This window comes from Epinephelus moara, chromosome 24, assembly GCF_006386435.1.
Source record: "Epinephelus moara isolate mb chromosome 24, YSFRI_EMoa_1.0, whole genome shotgun sequence".
NCBI lineage: Eukaryota > Metazoa > Chordata > Actinopteri > Perciformes > Serranidae > Epinephelus > Epinephelus moara.
The window spans coordinates 21,025,267-21,043,982 of record NC_065529.1 but is presented as its reverse complement, the minus strand read 5'-3'; the positions used below and the strand labels follow the sequence as shown (position 1 = coordinate 21,043,982).

At 42.4% G+C, this 18,716-nt stretch overlaps 1 protein-coding gene across 2 annotated transcripts in view; it reads right to left on the bottom strand.

Moving 5' to 3' along the window:
- The window catches only part of LOC126386067 (histone deacetylase 7-like), a 50,565-nt gene that overhangs the window by 6,624 nt on the left and 25,225 nt on the right, over positions 1-18,716 (bottom strand). For both annotated transcript variants that reach the window (XM_050038168.1, XM_050038169.1), the window contains exons 6-21: positions 17,805-17,918; positions 17,440-17,537; positions 16,628-16,708; positions 16,020-16,173; positions 13,030-13,280; positions 12,597-12,842; positions 11,862-12,060; positions 11,550-11,683; positions 11,325-11,445; positions 11,178-11,227; positions 9,832-9,939; positions 9,309-9,364; positions 8,071-8,158; positions 7,318-7,437; positions 4,565-4,662; positions 1,036-1,154 (exon numbers count right to left, since the gene is read on the bottom strand). In XM_050038168.1, coding sequence (XP_049894125.1) covers positions 1,036-1,154; positions 4,565-4,662; positions 7,318-7,437; positions 8,071-8,158; positions 9,309-9,364; positions 9,832-9,939; positions 11,178-11,227; positions 11,325-11,445; positions 11,550-11,683; positions 11,862-12,060; positions 12,597-12,842; positions 13,030-13,280; positions 16,020-16,173; positions 16,628-16,708; positions 17,440-17,537; positions 17,805-17,918 — 2,037 coding nt within the window. The remainder of the gene's footprint in view (positions 1-1,035; positions 1,155-4,564; positions 4,663-7,317; positions 7,438-8,070; positions 8,159-9,308; positions 9,365-9,831; positions 9,940-11,177; positions 11,228-11,324; positions 11,446-11,549; positions 11,684-11,861; positions 12,061-12,596; positions 12,843-13,029; positions 13,281-16,019; positions 16,174-16,627; positions 16,709-17,439; positions 17,538-17,804; positions 17,919-18,716) is intronic.

Sequence of the window (18,716 nt, the reverse complement as noted above, 5' to 3'; positions counted from 1 at the left end):
AGCAAGAAAAATCTCATTCCTTCCTACAGAAAGTTTGTGACCCAGCTGCCATGTTGAAAACAAGCCAAGCCAACACGAAGCATCAACCACCGACTGCAGCAAAGGTTCTCATTTTACAGCTAAACAGTACACTAAAATATGTTTCTGCAAACATCTGAGGTGAGAAACAGGCAATTCAGTAACAGAATCTTGATTCATGTTTAATCAGTGCTGCCAAGTTTGACAGGTTAACCGCAGTTCACGAGAAGTGACCGACATGATTGACAGCTGTGTTAGAGACCCCTTGGCTCTGATTGGTTGTTTTAATTCAGCCACGTTGGATTCTAGCAAATGCCATTAGAAGCATGAAGAAGGAGAAAGATGACTTTTTTTTTTTTTTTTACAGACTATCTGTCTCATGTACTTTTTTCACAGTACATTTCTAGTGTCAACAAATATGGTAAGTTTTTTTTTATTTTTATAAAAGTCACCAATTGTTGATTTAAAAGATTTCTTCAGTGATGGCAAAAACTTTGAGTCAATTTCCGCGCCACTGTGAATGTTTACACGTGGGTGTCACCATCATCAGTTCAGAGCCATGCTCCCTGCACTGTAGATGCTATTCACTTCTATTCAGATTAGCACTGATGTTTTCCAAATCTACATTTATGATCTACATTATATCTAAAAATAAAAAGTGGCTCCTGAAAACAAAGATGTTTTCAAATCAGTGCTCGAACAAAATTTCATTTCCTAACAAAGTAGTACTCCTAACTCGATGCTAATGTCTGACATCACTACATAAGCCTGCTATTATCCTGTATTCAAAATAAGGATATTAACATAAAATGCTGGACAACTTTAACAGAGGTGAAAAGTAAAAAGGCAGGTTCATAGGAGGCAGAGGTCGACCAGGACTTACTAACACCAACACCAGAGGAATCATTTTTAATAAATAAGAACGATGGATTTCATACTGCACTTTGTGTGATATTAACACTGATACATATCTATGTATGTGTGCTGTACGTGAATATGGAGCAGACTGAGGCTTACACTTGGCTGTGACCTTGTAGCCTCCCAGTGCTGACAAATGTCCTTCGACAGCATCAAAGCCAGCGGACACCAGCACCACATCAGGGGAAAACTCGTGCGCGATGGGCATCACCACGGCTCTGAGGAGGAAGAGAGGAAACAACGTGCTGTGAACCAAACACCGTATCGTGTGTTACATTCGCTGAAGCCCTGTGGTCTTGCTGAAATTAGATAGTACATTTAAGAAATCATGTTTTCAACAGGTGTTTATGATTTGTGAAAAAATGAGAACTTGGACCAGTGGATAAAATATAATAATGTCAGAGAGGAAGTCACTGAGGGATTGATTTAACATCAGAATAGTCTGAAACAGATTAGTTATTGTAATAAACAGATTTTAAGTTGCCTGAAAAGTAAAAAATAAATAAATAAATAAAAAATCTAACGAAAATCACTGTACAGTCAGGGTGATTGATTTGCGACTGGAACACGGTGAAAGACTTTTTTTTTGGATTGTTAACTGCAAACATTTACTTCATTGTAAACTCCATCCATTTGAAAAGGATGAAAGATAAATTATCAGAGGCCTTGTTCCAAGAGCTTGATCTCTGTTCTCGATCCACTCCTGGTAAGAGGCCAACACTAGAAGGTGGGGTAGCTCCCAGGTGTGAATGTGTGCAACTGTTTAAATGTGAAGCAGAGCACTGTTGGAAAAAAAAAAAAGCATGTGCGCACTGCAAACCTTTCCTGGATATATAAAGATCAAAAAACGGTCGAAGCAAAGCAAATTTGGGCAGGTGGCACACACTGAAAGGTTTCTGCGGGGTGACACAAGCAGATAAAAATGAGACCCTTGACATATCTGGACTGAGACGCCTACATTCTGTATGCTCTACTCAGGGGAGACCACTTTCCTCGCCTCTATGCTCTCCTCCTCACTTCCTCTCGTCTCCCGCTGCCAGTTATTTAGCAAGAGCGCACGGCCCATGCCGCGTTTCATTCTCTCTCTCACTCTCGCTCTCTCTCTCTCTCAGCGGCAGTTCAAAGGCGTTTGTGTGCGTCTGGTTCCTATTAGGAGCTCGTCCCTCTTCTCACGTCACTGACAGCCAGCCATCTGGGATCCATTGGGCCTAATTACGCCGCCTTTGGATTCCCTAACAATGCACCCCCCACTTCTTCTCCTCTCTTCTGCTCTCTCCTCTCTCCTCCAGAGTTTGTCATTTGTCAGTAGCCACCTAGAAATGCACATGAAAATACGTGCATGTATATATACACCCCACGCACAAGCAAAAAATATACACACCTACTCATGCTCTTCCTTTGAAACTGGACGTTGCGTGTATGCATGGTGCTACCGGTGATTAGCCTGACCCTAAATTCTGACCACCTTAGTAATCCTCCACACATACACACACACACACTACGTCATGACACTCAATCTCGATGCAGCTGAGCTTTCTCTTGATTGTACTCGAGTCCCACCACCACTCTCGACCACAATATTTCCCCTGTCACTAACACACACCCAAAAAACAGAGACACACATCATCAACAACCGCTAGCTTTCTGTTCCGTCCTGAAGAGAAACACACAGAGTCTGGAACGTCCCGCCGTCTAAATCATGTATTCAAATTGAATTACAGAACTGGCACCAGACTAGGTACTTAATTGCATAAACATGAATTCATGATGCATTAAATTTTGTCTGCATAGCATGTTATGCATTTATTTTCACCAGTTAATTCACAGGATGGCGGCAAAGTCCCCTGAAAAATGTTTGTAGCGTGTTTTTTACAAAGATCCCTCATGTGCCGCTTCATGTATTTTGCTTCTTAAAAATCTTGTGTGCAGTGTTGCAAGTCCAAATAACATTTTTGCTATTATTGTGGGATTTTTTTGGCCTTAATTAGATAGTTGACGGTGGCAGTAAATATGAGGTCGTTCCCCATGATGACATGCAACAAAGGCCTTTGGCCGGATATGCATCCCGGACATCACAGCTACATGGTATTTGCCTCAAACCGCTGGACCACCAGGACACTCCTTCTCCACAGAGCTTTGATACAGGGCAACGTTTCTAGGGGTAACACACAATACGGTACAGTACTACAGTGTGGTTAACTGAGGAAGTTTTACACATGAAAACACTTGCCATTTCCCAAAAAAATACCAAAACCAGACGCCTGCTCAGGAAAAGACCAGTTGTTTCTTAATTAGCATCCCGAGCTCCAGTAAACACTGGACTTAGTGTTTCCGAGCCTGCCTATTGGCTCTATGGATTTTTACCAGTAAGGGTTAGCTCATTAGCATCTTTCCTTTGACGAGGGGCCCACCCACTGTGTCTGCTGCATGCAGAACCATGTAGAGCTCACATAATGTTTAATCATCTGGTGGCGAGCCAGAGTTGCTGACAGAGTGTGTTACAGTGTTGAGCAGAACCAAAGTATATTCATTCAGGAAAAATAGCTTGAATGAAATGAAAAATGTGGTGAGAACGTAGGTGAGTTTTGCCAGCACATCCGTGTACAGTTTTGTTTTTAGCGGTTTTAACAATCAGTGGAGAGTTGTGGCTTACATAACAGCATGTTAGGATACCATGCCAACCATCTTTCAGAGGGAATCAGAAATCAGATATGAAACCTGCTTGAGCTGCTACAGGTGACCCGTCGCAGTGATCAAGATGCAACATCTCAACATGACAATCAGTCTGTCTCACAGGTGTTGCATTCCAGCATGCTTCAACCAGGAAGACAGACATAATGGCTTATTGTTTGTCCTCCTGACACACACACACACACACACACACACACACACACACACACACACACTTGTCATTCTAATTGCTGAAAAAATAAGCATTTCCTGTTGACAATAAAATACTTTCTGTCTTTTCCTGACTTGATTGTTTTATGCTATTCTGTCATTTTGCATCTGGTGTTTTTATTAGCTAAACTAGCTTACTAACAACACAGTACTTCACTGAAGGCATACCTGAGGTGATGTAACAACCCAGACAATGACATAATTAGTTTGACTGACAGACTGAAACTTATGATGACCTAAAGGCCCAGACACGCCAGACCAACATCATAAAACTAGCAGCGACTGTTGCCTTGCCTTACGTCGCCTGTGTCTCGGCCAAAAATTTGCACCCTAAAGACTATAACCAACGGCCAACTAGCACAAACGTTCTGCACCTGAGTGAGAGGAAATAACTCTCCACACCAGCAGGCGGTGGTAGTCTGTAATCGTCATTCAAAAAGGGCAATGGAAGATTGACAGGAAGGATTCAAGATGCTAGTTAGCCAGTTAGCATGTTAACAACACAACCTGATGTTGAAATAACAAAGGATATTTACCGTACACTAGCTAACAATAATACAAACCATTACAAAGTGTTTCTGCTAAAGAGCTAAATGGCTAAAAAAAATCTTAATTTGTAGCCAATGGGGTTGGACATGCAGACCTTTAATTTTAGATTATTAATTGGAGAGTACCAGAGAAAGAAATATGATGTGGCTAATAGAGACAGGTTGGGGTTGTTCTTTACCTGAATGCAGCCAGGTACTCGGCATCACCCATGGGAGGGTTCAAACCCCCCGTCCATCCCACATTCACATTGAAGCCCTCGCCTGCACCTGCACCCACCTGGATGGAGGGAGAAAGAGAGTGAGACTGAGAGAGAGTGACAGCATTTCTGTGAATGTCAAAAAAGTTAATGAGTCCCAGCGAAAGTTGAGAAACTGCGTGACGATGACAGATTTGTGTCAAATGTTCACAAAACAAGCACGGCTGTTCCAAAACCTCGCATTGCACCAATCGAGGAAAAGTGACTGAATCTCTTTAAGCAACACCAGGGAGTGATTATGATTCCTAAATGAAAGACGCATGGCTATTAATTCAACACCCCTGTCCCTCCATTTTGATTTTGATACAATTTGTCAAATGACCTTATAAATCACTCGGAGCCACAACAGAGCTACACCCGTTTATGATTCCCGAGCTTTAGGTTATAGCTATACTGGGAAATATTTCACATTTGGAAACTGCTGCGTTAGAAACACATTCTGTATGTTGTAAAATGTTCTATTTATATAATAAGAATGTATTATTTGTATTTAACTGGAGCGACTGCATGCTATGTGCTCTGTATGTGGAATTTAGTAGGTTCGGTATATATGACATGTCAAATAAAACATGCATGCTATACCACTCTACACTGCTCATTTACATTTTATGATGTACTGTAAATGATTTTAGTGGATTTCGCTTGCTGTATTGAGATTGACATGTACTCCCAAAATGCCAGGCGGAGTCGATGGACGTTCTCTCAGTTTGACCCCACATATTTGGTGCAGAGAGCGAACTGAGGCCCAGATCTTGGAAAAAAGGTTTAAAGATTCCTGCCTTTCTCTTTGTAGTCCTGCTAGAAGCCATTTAGCTGTTCTCAAAGCCCTTCACCATCAGTCAATGTGTCAGTTTGAGGGCAGAATGAGGAGGGTGATTGACATACTCTTGGCAGCAAGGCGTGGTAATTTCCTTTGTGTGTGTGTGTGTGTGTGTAGAAATGTGTGTGTATGCGTATGGGTGTGAGAGGATGTTTGAAAGAATGCTGATGAGCATCGCAGAGCGTCTGTCTCCATTCTTCTCTCAGTGGACGGGATGTTCACAGGGCAAACTAAAAACACATGAGGCCTCCTGTCCTCTGCCAACTGGTAATGTACCCGCATGCACACGCACATGCACACAGACACACACACACACACACACATAGCCGCATACACACACACACACACACACACACACACACACACACACACACACACACACACTCACACACACACACAATTCCTGCTATTGCTCCAAGTCTCTTGCGCTCCTCTCTGTCCTCTTTCTCTCTTTCATGTTTCAAGAGTTGCTGGACTGGATTAGGCCGTCGCTGGTTTCTGTGTGGTACTCGGCACTCTCTGTTATGGCTATGACATCACACCCCTACCCCATGGTGTGTTATATACCTACACGGGGGACAGCGAGACTCCAGAGGTTTACCACACAGCTCAACAGAGGTTGAGGGGCCACTTAAGGCAAAGCCACATCCAAGCCAGCAGAGCGTTTTATGTACCGTCCCTCATCGGGGGATTTTATGGGAAAACATTGACTATTTTATCCTCATTATTGTGGGGGAGGATGGTAGAGCGAGAGGCGGGGATGTGGGGGGACTGAATGGGTTATGAATGCCACCGTGGGTTGGGGTCAATTCGTTCGACTGGGGATAGTCATCACACTTGGTTTCTGGTAAAACCGCATGCAGAATTCATAGGCATCTCAATTTCCTGTATGCAAACATAGGCATGCAATTCCACTGTACACATCCTGTTGTGAAGTTCTTACATCCAAAGCTCTGGAGTTTCTTAAATAAACTAGAACTGGGGAAATAAACCTACATTGGATACACAAAATCAAAGTGTGATGAGCTTATTGCGAGTTCACTGGGTAAACACATTTGCAACGTTTGGAAATTTCACATTGAAGGTCAAAAAGTTGCAAATATGACAATGGACTAAAGCAAACAAGCTAATCTGAGTTATTTATGTTGAGCTGGAAAAACACTATAACTGAAATTCTAAATGATTAAACTTGAAGACAAGCACTTTGTGTTCGGATTTATACAGTAAGCAGCCAAAATTACAGGACCACATTGCTTAGATTCCAGTGGTATAAGTAAAATATGTCTGAACTAATCGTGACAGCTCAGAGTGGTCTGAGGCCTAATTGTATGAAAGATGGTTTGATCTTAATCTCTGTACACTACAAGGTAACATACCCATGCTAACCTGTCCAATTTTTTGCCTGAGCACAGACTTTGTGATCCCTTTTCATGACCAAACTGAGGTTTTAATTGGGGCTTTAAATCATGCAGATTATTCAGGGATTTATTGTTACAATCATTCTTCCTGCTTTGACAACTACATGGTAAACACAAAGCTCTTGAGCCCTCTAATGTCCCACTGGGATCCTTTAATAACCAGATATTTCTATGCCAACATATCTTTCATCATATGGGTGGCATTATTATGAATTCTGTAGTCTTGGGAGTCAAAGACAAAGAATCCACTCAGGGCATCACCTCTATAGAGAGAACCTGTGTCGTAAATGTTTCTCATGTGTTGTTCTTCTGTTCTATTGTGTTCACAAGAATCTAGGTACATGCAGAGACACACAAACACACACAAACACCCACCTGTCTCCGTGGCAACACAAACAAAGCAGATAAACACAACGCTGCTGTGGGAGAGTACCTACCTCACTGGGATGTCCACTACCAGGAAAGAAGTTGCCGTCGTCGTAGCGATGTAGAGAGATGTACAGCACGTTTGGGTCATTATAGAAGGCTTCCTGGGTGCCGTTGCCATGGTGAACATCCTGGACAGTGATTGGATGACAGGTTAGGAAGGTGACCAGGACCAAAGCAGGTATTTGACACATTTGTTCAAAGCAAACTAAATGATCACAAATCACAAAAGGGAACTTCACTGTCATTCTTTTATCAGGAAGTATAGATAAAACATATGACCCACAATGCAGAGCAGGGTCTGTAAACCCTGCAAGGCTTTTTGCCCTCAATGGCAAATGTGTTTCAATCTTAAAAACTTTTTGATGAAGCAGGTAGTAATTAGCGTACGATGCAGTAATATGTCAGAGATCACGATGTGTGTAAAGACACGGTACAGCCTCATATACACACACATGGTGAACAGACACAACCACCTGGCTGCGGATCAATATCTGCACGTGTGTGGGTTTATGTTCATATGACTGTGTGTAACTCGGTTTCAACTCTGAGCATACGTGACATCTCACATGGAGACCAGAGATAACAGCGCCTTAATGAAATAAATGATAAATAGGAGCGCTACTGTCGAGGGCTGCTCTGCTTCTGTTCTGGGACCTTGATCGTGCCCATGATGCGTTTGTGTGCTGGTACACGCGTGTTTTCGCCTGTTTATTCTTATCCATGTGCGGACCAGTGATGCTGGTCATGCGGTTGGTCCTCACCCAGTCCACGATGAGGATCTTGCTGACGTTGAGTTTGTGTTGGAGCTGCTTGGCAGCGATGGCCACGGAGTTGAAGAAACAGAAGCCCCTGTGGACAAACAGAGAGGAAGAGAGGCAGCCACATGTTTTTATCAGGACATCTTCACCAAATTAATATCATAGAATCACCATATGGACCTTAGGAACCTCTAAGACATGTCTCCAGTTGTGTAACGTCATGTGGTGGCTATTCAGTCCAGGTTGTGACAATCACAGCACTGACTCTAATGTGCAAGTCATAGAGGGAAACTCATGCCAGGCAAACATTTACTGCAAATATTGAAGAAATGATGTTTTATTTCAAGTTGTATTTCATCTTCCACTGCTGACAAACAAAAATGGCTTTTCATATTAGAACATGATGCTGAGTCTGAAATCTTGCACTCTTGAGAAATGCAGAACCCACACATTTTGTGACAAACAGAAAACCAAGCTTATCATAAAATTCACCTCACATTCCAAATGATAACATAGTGTGAATTGCTGGCAGGACGTGAGATGATTTCAGAGAAATGAACTCACAACTTGGCGCAGTGGTTCCCCCAACACTTGCTGTCTGCAGTAAAGGTATGCAAAAAAAGTGTTGATGTATGAAAAACAATGGAGGAATGTTGGAAGTAGCAGTGTCAGCACGGGTCGTAAACTGTGAGCGCCTATGTGTGTGCGTGCGTGGACGGTATCTCATATATGCTGTCCAAATCCGCTCATCAAGAAAAGTCATTATCATCCCATAAATAACCAGTGACAAGCACTGCTGAGCACACACACAGCCCCAGCTGAATGTGGTTAGCTGGCTAATGCCTCCTATCAAAGACTAACACAAATCCATGCATACACACACACACACACACACACACACACACACACACACACACACACACACACACACACGCACAGTTTCTTTTGAGGTGCTTTGCTCTGTGTCTTGAAAGTTTAAAAGAAACTGAGCGGAGGAGGTAGATTGCCTCGGGCATCAGTCAGGTAGCACACATCACACAAACTCACACACACACATTAAGACAGAGAGACATAGGCTTGCTCTCTCTCTCTCGCTCAGAAGTGTAGCTGATCTGTAATAAATCCTTTGAAACACTTTGTAGAGACCTCCTGGCTCCTGGTATGTAGGTGTATGTGTGAGTGTGTAAGTGTGTGTGTGTGTGTGTGTGTGTGTGTGTGTGTGTGTGTGCTGCTGTACTTACAGAGGGGAGGAGTGGTTTGCATGGTGTCCAGGAGGCCTCACCACTGCAAAGCCATTCTGTGAGAAGAAAGCAAAAACTTAAACACCTTTCTGCTTTTAGGGGTCAACTATCACAGTTCACATCTTTAAGCTTACACCTGGCTAATTGTATACCAAAATACTATGTTCACTGCAGACAACAGCTATCTACAGTAGGGGAGTTACTGAAGTGACACTGTAGTATATGTAAGAATGACTGAATCTAAAGATGGACAATGTGTCTCCACTTACTCCCACTTAAGACATAGGTCTGCTGTGTGTTTACAAAAAACAGTTTTCTTACATCCCTTGAAACCAAGAAGGCCTTGTGACCCCCCTGTGAAGCTTTGGCGACCCCTAATGGGGGTCGGGTCCCCAAGGTTGGGAACCAGTGGTCCATGGTATATAATGGTTGTTTACCCCACGACCTGTTACACTGCAGCTCTTAAATTCCTGAGAAAACACATGGTATTTGCTGATAAGGTATTCTGCAACAAAAGACACACCTTCAGTTCCCCTTGAGCCACCTTCAGTGCCAGGTCTGTGACACATCCTGCAGCGATGCGGGAAGCTGCTGATGTGTGAAGTTCGTTCCAGACTGTATCGATGTCTACCTGTCGGTATGAAAGTGATGGGACATGGACAGTCAGTTCAAAAGTTCAAAAGGTAACTACATTTGTTAATAGACAATCAATTAAAAATGACTGGTGTAAACATTATTTCTTTTTCTGTGATTAGTTTTGTTGAATCAGTCTCGACTGATTTACTGAAATCCAGTAAGACCAGTGTGCAGGATTTTACCTGACAGTCCCACTGGAAATCACCAGTCAACAGCCGCTGTCAGCTGATAAGGAGTCAATTGAAAGTTCTGTCTATAATTTACGTTCATCTAAGTTTACTTTTGCCTGCACTTCCTTTATTTTGAGATAATAAATGCCATAAATAATTATTCTTGTAATGCAGAGTATTCTTGTGGTGCAATAAAAACTAAACAAATGTGAGACAGTGGACCATAAACTTCTGTGGATACTAACCATTGCTTAGACTTCTTATTTCCACATCCACTTTCGCTTTGTTTCATCTATTCTCTCTATAAACCCCGTCTTGTGTTTCAACATTACTCCATGTTTCAAAACTCACATTGGTGGTGTGCCGCGGTGGAACAATGAAATCAAAGGAATTTCTTTTATCACAGACTCTGCCATCTTGTTCCAATCACCCCTCTTCACCAGAGCAGCCAAGGTCCGGAAATCCATGCAGATCAGTCGTCTTATCAACTAACACCCAGCCCCCTTCTTCTCTTCCTACCTCTTCTGCTCTCCTACTCTCTTATCTGCCTCCTCTCTTCTCATTGTGCTTCACAACAGTTTCCCGTGGGCATTATTATCCATGTTTCGCCACATGAGAGGAGAAAATGTCTTTTACGTCATCTGCTCGGCTCTCGTACCTTTGCAATTTATTTTCTTTTTCTTCCTCTGTATTCTCATTCCCTGTTTGCCCAAACCCATTCGCTTTAAATAAAATCCAGTTTCAGTGGCACGCACCCCTCCAAGCTACAGTCTCTGTGTGTAACCTCTTTCTTCCCCTCTTCCTCTCTTGCTCTCTCTTCCACATTGCACGTTTTTACAGTCTTTGATTTCTGATTGGGTTTCAAAGTTATCTTAGCCAAAAACAATAGCATTAGCAATTTGTACTATTATCGGCTTAATTGCGTAATGAGCCATAATCAGCCATGTAATGTTTGCTGTACGCAATTAGATAAGTGGAAGGATTCCCACATGACTTGTGTTTTAAAGGGGTCTATGATGTGTGTGCATGTGTGTGCGTGTATGTGCATATATGTTGCACTCACCCCAACTCCTCCACATGGTAACATCACAAACATCTGTTGAGATATGATTCCTGCGGAAGATTATTTCGGTCATACAACTGTCGTGAATGTTTAAATAATGTTTATTATTTTTATCTTTTAAAAAATATATATCATAAGTGATGTTACCAGCCAACTTGCGGTTGTCCAGCTTGAGGCGGTTGAGCGGGTTGGTGCCGAACAGAAGCACATGTTTCTCTGAATGGACTGACTGCAGCTCCTCTAGAGTGGCCTTCCTACTGCGGATACGCTACACACACACACACACACAAATATATAAACTGCATATGATACTGACACAGGGGACAGGGACCTGTGTTTATGTGTGTGTGTTTGTGTGGACACACGCCTTACCTCACACTGATTCCTGAGACCTCTTTCATGCAGTCTTGACCAGATGCTCTGGACCCTCCCAGCATGCTCCGGATGGCGACTGTTATCCCCACAGGTACACTGGTGCTTCTGCATTTGAGCATCATAAACCAGACCTACACACACACACACACACACACACACCATCATCATCGTCATCATCTCTTAACCTTATTTTCCTTCCTCAGTGTTTAATGATCATATTGTACGTGAATTGTAGCTAAAATACGTCACCACATGATGGAATTCTTGGCTTCTTTTTATATTTTCCTGATTAAAAAAAAAGTCCCTCACCTGTGGTGAAGCGTAGCTGGACATCAGCAGCAGGGCTGGACAGTGACAGGGACGGTATGGTTGTGGGTGGATGTGGAGGAGGAGGCAGGGAGGTGGAGGCAGGGGAGGACCGGGTCCGAACCAGAGGCTGGTGAGGCCAAATTAGGGCAGGCACAGCCAGGGTGTCCAGCTGAAGACCTGATCTAAGGACCACCTGCCTCTGTGGTTCCCAGGGCAGTGGGTGAAGAGGAGAAAAGGGAATTGAGCATTTTACAGCAGCAGCAGCAGCAGCACATGGCAAAGACTAACTGGAGTAAACTTCTACATTCGCATAAGTTGAAAGCCTCTCCCCAGTACACTGCAACTACTCATTATTTGGTCAATTTAATACTGCTTGTCTAGAACAAGCAACTGATAAAGAAAATGCAGCACTGCCAAGCATGCTTTCATAATACGGTAACTCGCCTTCTTTTCATCTTGTATAAATGAAGCTACAGCGCCCTCTGATGTCAAAGACGGCTTCAAACATGTGAATACATATACACAATCACTTGTAATGCAAATATTAAACTATTTATTTTTTCCTGCCTCATTTGTTACTTGATTAATACCATATTAAATAAAAGGTACACTAAACATCACTAAAGATGCTCAAATCATCAGCAGAGAATCGGTGTCAATATATATCTTCCTCCAGTGCCAAAAAGAACATTAAATCGTTAAAGCAATTTTTATTTAAGGGGTTTATATCAGTACCTGACTGACTGGGTGTGATGGCTCGATTAAGCTGTCCCGTGAGGAGGTAGTGGACTCTGTGTCATAAACTGAGTCAGTGCTGGCAGTGCTCTGTCTCCTGCGGTAGCTGTCCTCACACATGGAGCCAGGTTCTGAGTCACACACAGACCCTGGACCCGAACCTGATCCGGATCCAATCTCTTCCAGGTCCATGTCCTCTGATGGGATCTGTGTCAGACGAGGCTTCTCAATGGACTTGCTTGTCAGCTAGCATAAGGTACAGAATTTACAGTGTTAACAGGTCATAAGGTTGCTAATGCTCTCTTTAGCATGCACTTGTATAAAACTAATGATAACAAATGATTTCTGTGTTGAGTCAAATGAAAAAAAAAATCTTTTTAAGGGAGAATCCATGAACAAAATGCCACAGAATAAACCTATGTAAAGATTTCACCTTGCTTAGGTGTGAATTCTGCTTGAACCTCTCCAGCCCGCTCTTGTGGTATTGCTGGGCCAGCTGGTGCTGGATGTGAGAGTAATGGCTGGCGTGCAGAGAAAGGGCTGAGTGGCTGTAGGGCGGCGGCTCTGAGCGTGTCCGCTCCAGGGGTCTGTGGGAGGACAAGGTAACTACGCCTTCCCTTCTGGTGGGGGAGGACAGGTGAGGCTGCTGTTGCTGCTGCAGAGGAATGGAGCTCAAACCATGAACTGCGGAGAGGATGAGAGAGAGGAACAGGTTAAAATATGGCAAATAAAGACAGGGGCAGACAGAAAAAAAGAGGGGTAAGGGTACATGTGGAGAAAAAAAAATAAAGAAGCACAATAGATGGAGATAAACATGACAAAAACAGGCAGAAAAAATAAACTAAAATGGGTAGGAGGAGAGTAAAATGGAAACGGACAGAGGATGATAGGGTGTGATGGAAAGAAAAGAAGAACAGCGAGAAGAAAAGAGAGGACAGCTGATATATTTGAGACATTATAATAATATTTCATTTTTAAAGAAAAAATACAGAGGAAATATGGGTGGATGATAATGTTTGACTTTACAGCCAATTTCTGTATCGTCTGCAAAACTGCAGCAAAATTGACAGCCCAGTAGAGGGTGCCCTTGTGCTGTTCATATTATAATGTTCAGATAATAAAGGAAACGTAGCAGAAAACATCAATGTTCTTAAAGATTTAAAACAAATAAACCATTTTCACAGCAGACACTTTGACCTATTTTAGCAGGACTGCAGCAGTTTCCTAAAACCAGACCCTGAACCTGCACCCTTAAAGGCTATGCAGTTGTTTTTGATGTTATTAGTTAAATCTGTGCTTTCTTGCTAAATAAAGTAAGAATGTCTGCTGTGAAAAAGGTCAATAATGAGAGATGTTGATGGTTAATATACAGGTTTTTTGTTGTGACTGGCAGCTCTTAAAGGAACTTAAAAAACAGCAACAGGAAATACAAAAATAAGTGTACATATACTTAGTAATGCCTCTCTTGAAGGTACAGGTAAGCAATTGAATATACCAACACACATACAAAGATAGTGCAATGTTACATTTTCTAAAAATATATACATCAAATATTAATCAACATGTTTATAAAAAAAATCACTTTCAAAACTCATTTTCATTGGCACAAGAAGAGAACTGAAAAGGGTGGCTAAAGATCCCCCAAACTCAAAACATGTGCAACAAACAAACCAGGTGAAAAACGTCCTGCATGAATTATAGACGACAAAATAAAAGCTTACACTTCACAGTGGAGTCTCATGATCTTTAAGTTCCACCACACTCCTCACCAGTTCCTGTGTACCTATACTACACTTGACATCAGGAAACAGGTCTGAGCTAAGTCCTGGGGGTTGGTGGTACAGTATGTCACACTTCCTCACTAAACCATCCTAGCTTCGAAAGGCCTTAAAAATTAGTTCAATGGTGTTCATTATGTCTTTAGTTTCTGATAATGACTTTAGTTGTTCTTTTATCTCAGACATGTTAGGATGTTACATACCTTGACATGTTTCGGCGGAAACTTCCACCTTCCTCAGAAGTGTCACTTGGTGGTGGTTGTGACGCGTCTTTATCAGCTGATCTGTCAATCCCTAATATCGGCTGATTGACAGATCAGCTGATAAAAACATGTCACAACCAGTGGTGTAGTGGTAATTGATGAGGTGGGTGTGCTACTAGGTAGATAGGTAGGTTACCGATGAGGAAGTGGGCATACTCTCCTATGTATTGCAATGGCTTTTTAGCTGATAGGCGGGTATACTGTAACTGGATAGAAAAAGAAGTGGGTATACCCCGTATACCTGAGTATACCCTCCACTACACCACTGGTTCTCTCTTCCAATGATATCACCTTGCCATCTAGTTGCCTACATATCACACTATAGATAAAGCTGGCGATCGCTCTCTTTGCACCCTCTATCCATAAACTACTACATAAACTAGCACCATGTGTTAGGTGCCAAAGGTGCCAGTTTTGCTTTGCCAAGGACAAGCTGACTTTGGTAAGATCCTCTGCAGTAGTTACTTTAAGGTACACAAGATCAGAAATTACCTTAATTGACGTGTCATAAAAGAAACACAGTTCACTGTTTGCTGCCTTTTAAAAGGAATCTCAATTCTCAATCCTCAAGCGAGGAACATGTAGCCTATTAAGCTCCTGTAGTGTCCCCTGTCATCTTTGCCATTCTACAAAATTAGATGTTTATCTCTTTGATCTATTGTGGCTTCGGTTGTACCTCATTTGTATACCGCTTCAGACATACAAAGTGTCTGCAAAGTGAATTAATATAAATGTAAATGTTATCTGCCACATTGTCAGTGTCTCAATACCACAAAAATGTGGTGCATCCCTGTTTTCTTCCAGAACAAAGGAACAATAAAGCATCTGCCAAACAAAATCAGTCACAGAGACAGGTTCCTCCCTAAACCAGATGAGGACACCCAGACTGCTGCTGAGACAGAGCCATGGAAGTAAGATGTCATTCAGTGACAAGCCTTCAAAGCGAGCACCTCTGATCCCTCTAAATTTTTGTGGATGGTATACATCCCTCTTCGAGTGGTGGTGCCAGCTCATAATAAGGCTTGTCTAAGAAGCCTTGCATGAACTCCATAAAGTCATCTTTCATGGTATGTTTCCTTTCGAAATAATCCAAAAGTGACACAAGCCATTGGTTACATACTGTCAATTATTTGGAATTTTCTTGGCTGATGCAAAAGGTAGGGGAGCCATCCAGCTACCTGTGTCATCTGTAACATATCCCAGTATCCACTGACTGCAGTGGAGAGGCCAGATCTTACATCAAAGGTGACATGTATACATTTTTTGCATACATCTGTCTTTTGTGTCGTCACTTGCATGTCTAAAAGCATGTCTTGTGTATACGTGCATACTAAGGGATTTTTGTTTCTGCTGTACAACACATTTACAGTTACACAACTCACGAGAGACAAGCTGTTGTTGCACCAGTCCGGTGTGTGGTTCCAGTATGAGCACAGGCTGCAGGCGCTGAGACAGGGCTGGACTGTTTCCCTCCAGAGGCAGGTAGACCTGATGCAAAGCAGATACCGCCAACGGCCTCGCTACTCTCAGGTCAGCCTGGGGAGAGAGGTGAGGAGAGGAGACATGGTGTTTAGAATCGCCCGAGAGGTCACTACAAATAAGGGAAGCCCTTGTCACGGTTTCAGTTTAACACAAATGAGCAAAATGGAGGGCTAGTGCATAAAAAGAGGGCTTCATGGGCTGTTTGTAAAGTAGAGATATAATCGGCTACAAACATACATACATACACATTGTCACCAAGTGAGTGAACTACCACATGACTGACTGACAAGATATGAAAGCACCAAAGAAATCAAGAGGGAAGTGAAAGAATGAATACACCACATGTTTCTATAAATGTTTAAGTGTGCAGGCACTATTTTAGACATTCAGTCTTAGACAGACAGCGTGAATGTATATCCACATGATCTGTAAATGTTTTCGTGTGTGAAACAAAACGTCAACAGTTTATATATTGAGAAAGGAACCCTAGAGGGTTATTGTTGCACACCTGTGCAGGAAGTCCAGCAGTGATGTTGGGCATGGCAGTGGGGTTGGGAGGCAAGCTGAAATGGGCCAGCAACCTCTGAGCCTGAATGAGACAGAAATATTCATTAAAGATCGTCTGTACAGGTAATCACATACAAAAAACTGATTAAAACACTCTACTGTCGTAGCATGTAACAAAAAATATGGTTAGTGAATAGAAAATAGAGAAATCTGTGTTTTAATTAGATGCTGATCAAGTATTATGTGTTTGTACAACAGGCCATCTGGCCTTCTCAAATCTCATTGTTTAAAGCACTGGGCACCATTACTGTACTGTGTTTAACACCCAGTTAAAATTCAACTGTTGGTGGATGTCCTTTAAAGAGCAAAGGTAAAATCACAAGACCATGTTTTTCACCAAAAAAGGCAATAGGTTTTCTAGGGAACATTTTATGAATAAATCGATAATGGGAAGTGAAAATACAAAGTGCATTAAGGCTGAACACTTCTCGTCCCCCATATTGTGTTGATGTGTGGTTGAACAGGACACTGTGTCTTTACCTGTGCCCTCATTATATGCTGATGTGGATAAGACAGTCTGCTAAATTGCTGTCATGTTGCAGCTTTAAGGTTTGTGAAAAACTATGCACACTATGCCTCGTCTCAGTTGCTCTCGAGACCAGCTCAGTTTGTTGTGCTTTCTGTGAATACGCAATAAATCTCTGGTTGGAACAAAGTTTGGCCCGACTCTCTTTACTGTGTTTGTTTGGTAAAGGTTTACAAAGGTGTATTATTACGAAAAAAAAAATCAAAATATATAGAAAGGGCTCACACCTCATGAACCAGCGGCAGGTGCCCGTTTTCTGAATGGAGGCTGTCATTGGGTGAGCTTCCCCCTGACGCTGGGTTGCTGCTGCTGCTGGGGGAGGAGTCTGGGTGACAGAATTGAGACACGCTTATCAACTCATGATAGGCAAGACTGTCAGAACACATGTGCTCAAACTGCACCAAAAGACACACTTATTAAATTGCAAAATAAATCAAACTGTGTCAGTGCACCATGTGTTGAAATCACATGCAACAAATTAACAGATATAGAAACGGCATATCAAAGCAACATTACACTTCAATAGTTAAAAGAGCAGTGCAAATACAACCTGAGATGAAGAAAGTGTTAGAGCTAAATGTAGATACTCTACCCAGAGTTTCTGTCCTGTGCTTGACACTGGGTGGGGCACTGATCTTACGCTGCAGCGGGTTTGGCCTTGTACTGATGAACTTCTTTAACTTCAGCTTCAGAGTGGGCTCAGAAACTGCACACACACACAAATACACACACATGAATGGGCGAAGAAGCGCACAAACAGACACTGACAAACTTAACCTGAAGGTCTCATAAAAAGGAAAGGCTCATATAGATTTCAAACTCACAGAACTTAGTGATAAAGTGCCTCATATCATAAATCTACCACATGCAGCAGTGCACATACTATAAGGATGCACTCAGTTTCCATAATAAAACCAAATTAAATCTGCAGTACAGCTGAACCAAGAAAATACCTCAGCCATGGTCAATAGCATAAAAAAAATCCCATGTTTACATTGGTCAGGCTCCAATAAGCCCAAACAAAACAATCAATCAGTGGCTGGCTCAGTGCAGATAAAAGGCAGCTTTGTGTTGTCACAGAGCCAAAAAAAGCACTGGAGGGTGTGTGTGTGTGTGTGTGTGTGTGTGTGTGTGTGTGTGTGTGTGTGTGTGTGTGTGTGTGTGCTGGCACTGAAGGGTTCTAGGGCAACGCAAATAAATAATGTTCGTGTACTCGCAGAGATGTACAGGAAGTCGAAACCACTCCCACTCTCATTCACATGGTGAGGGAGACCTGCTCTGGACTCTCACGCGGTTCATTTTACAAATACCTTCTTTAAAGTTATGTAACTGCTTTGGTCTTTGTGTCTCGCTGTTGTTGTTTTTTTATGACTGTTCAGTCTCTCTCTGGCCCTGCAGGCCCGGTGCTTAATGAATTTCCTTCGTCTCCCTGGAAAGGACACTCCTGTGTGCGTCCATTCTCACCCTCACTTTCTCATTCTCTAGTCCAGAATGTGTAACGTAA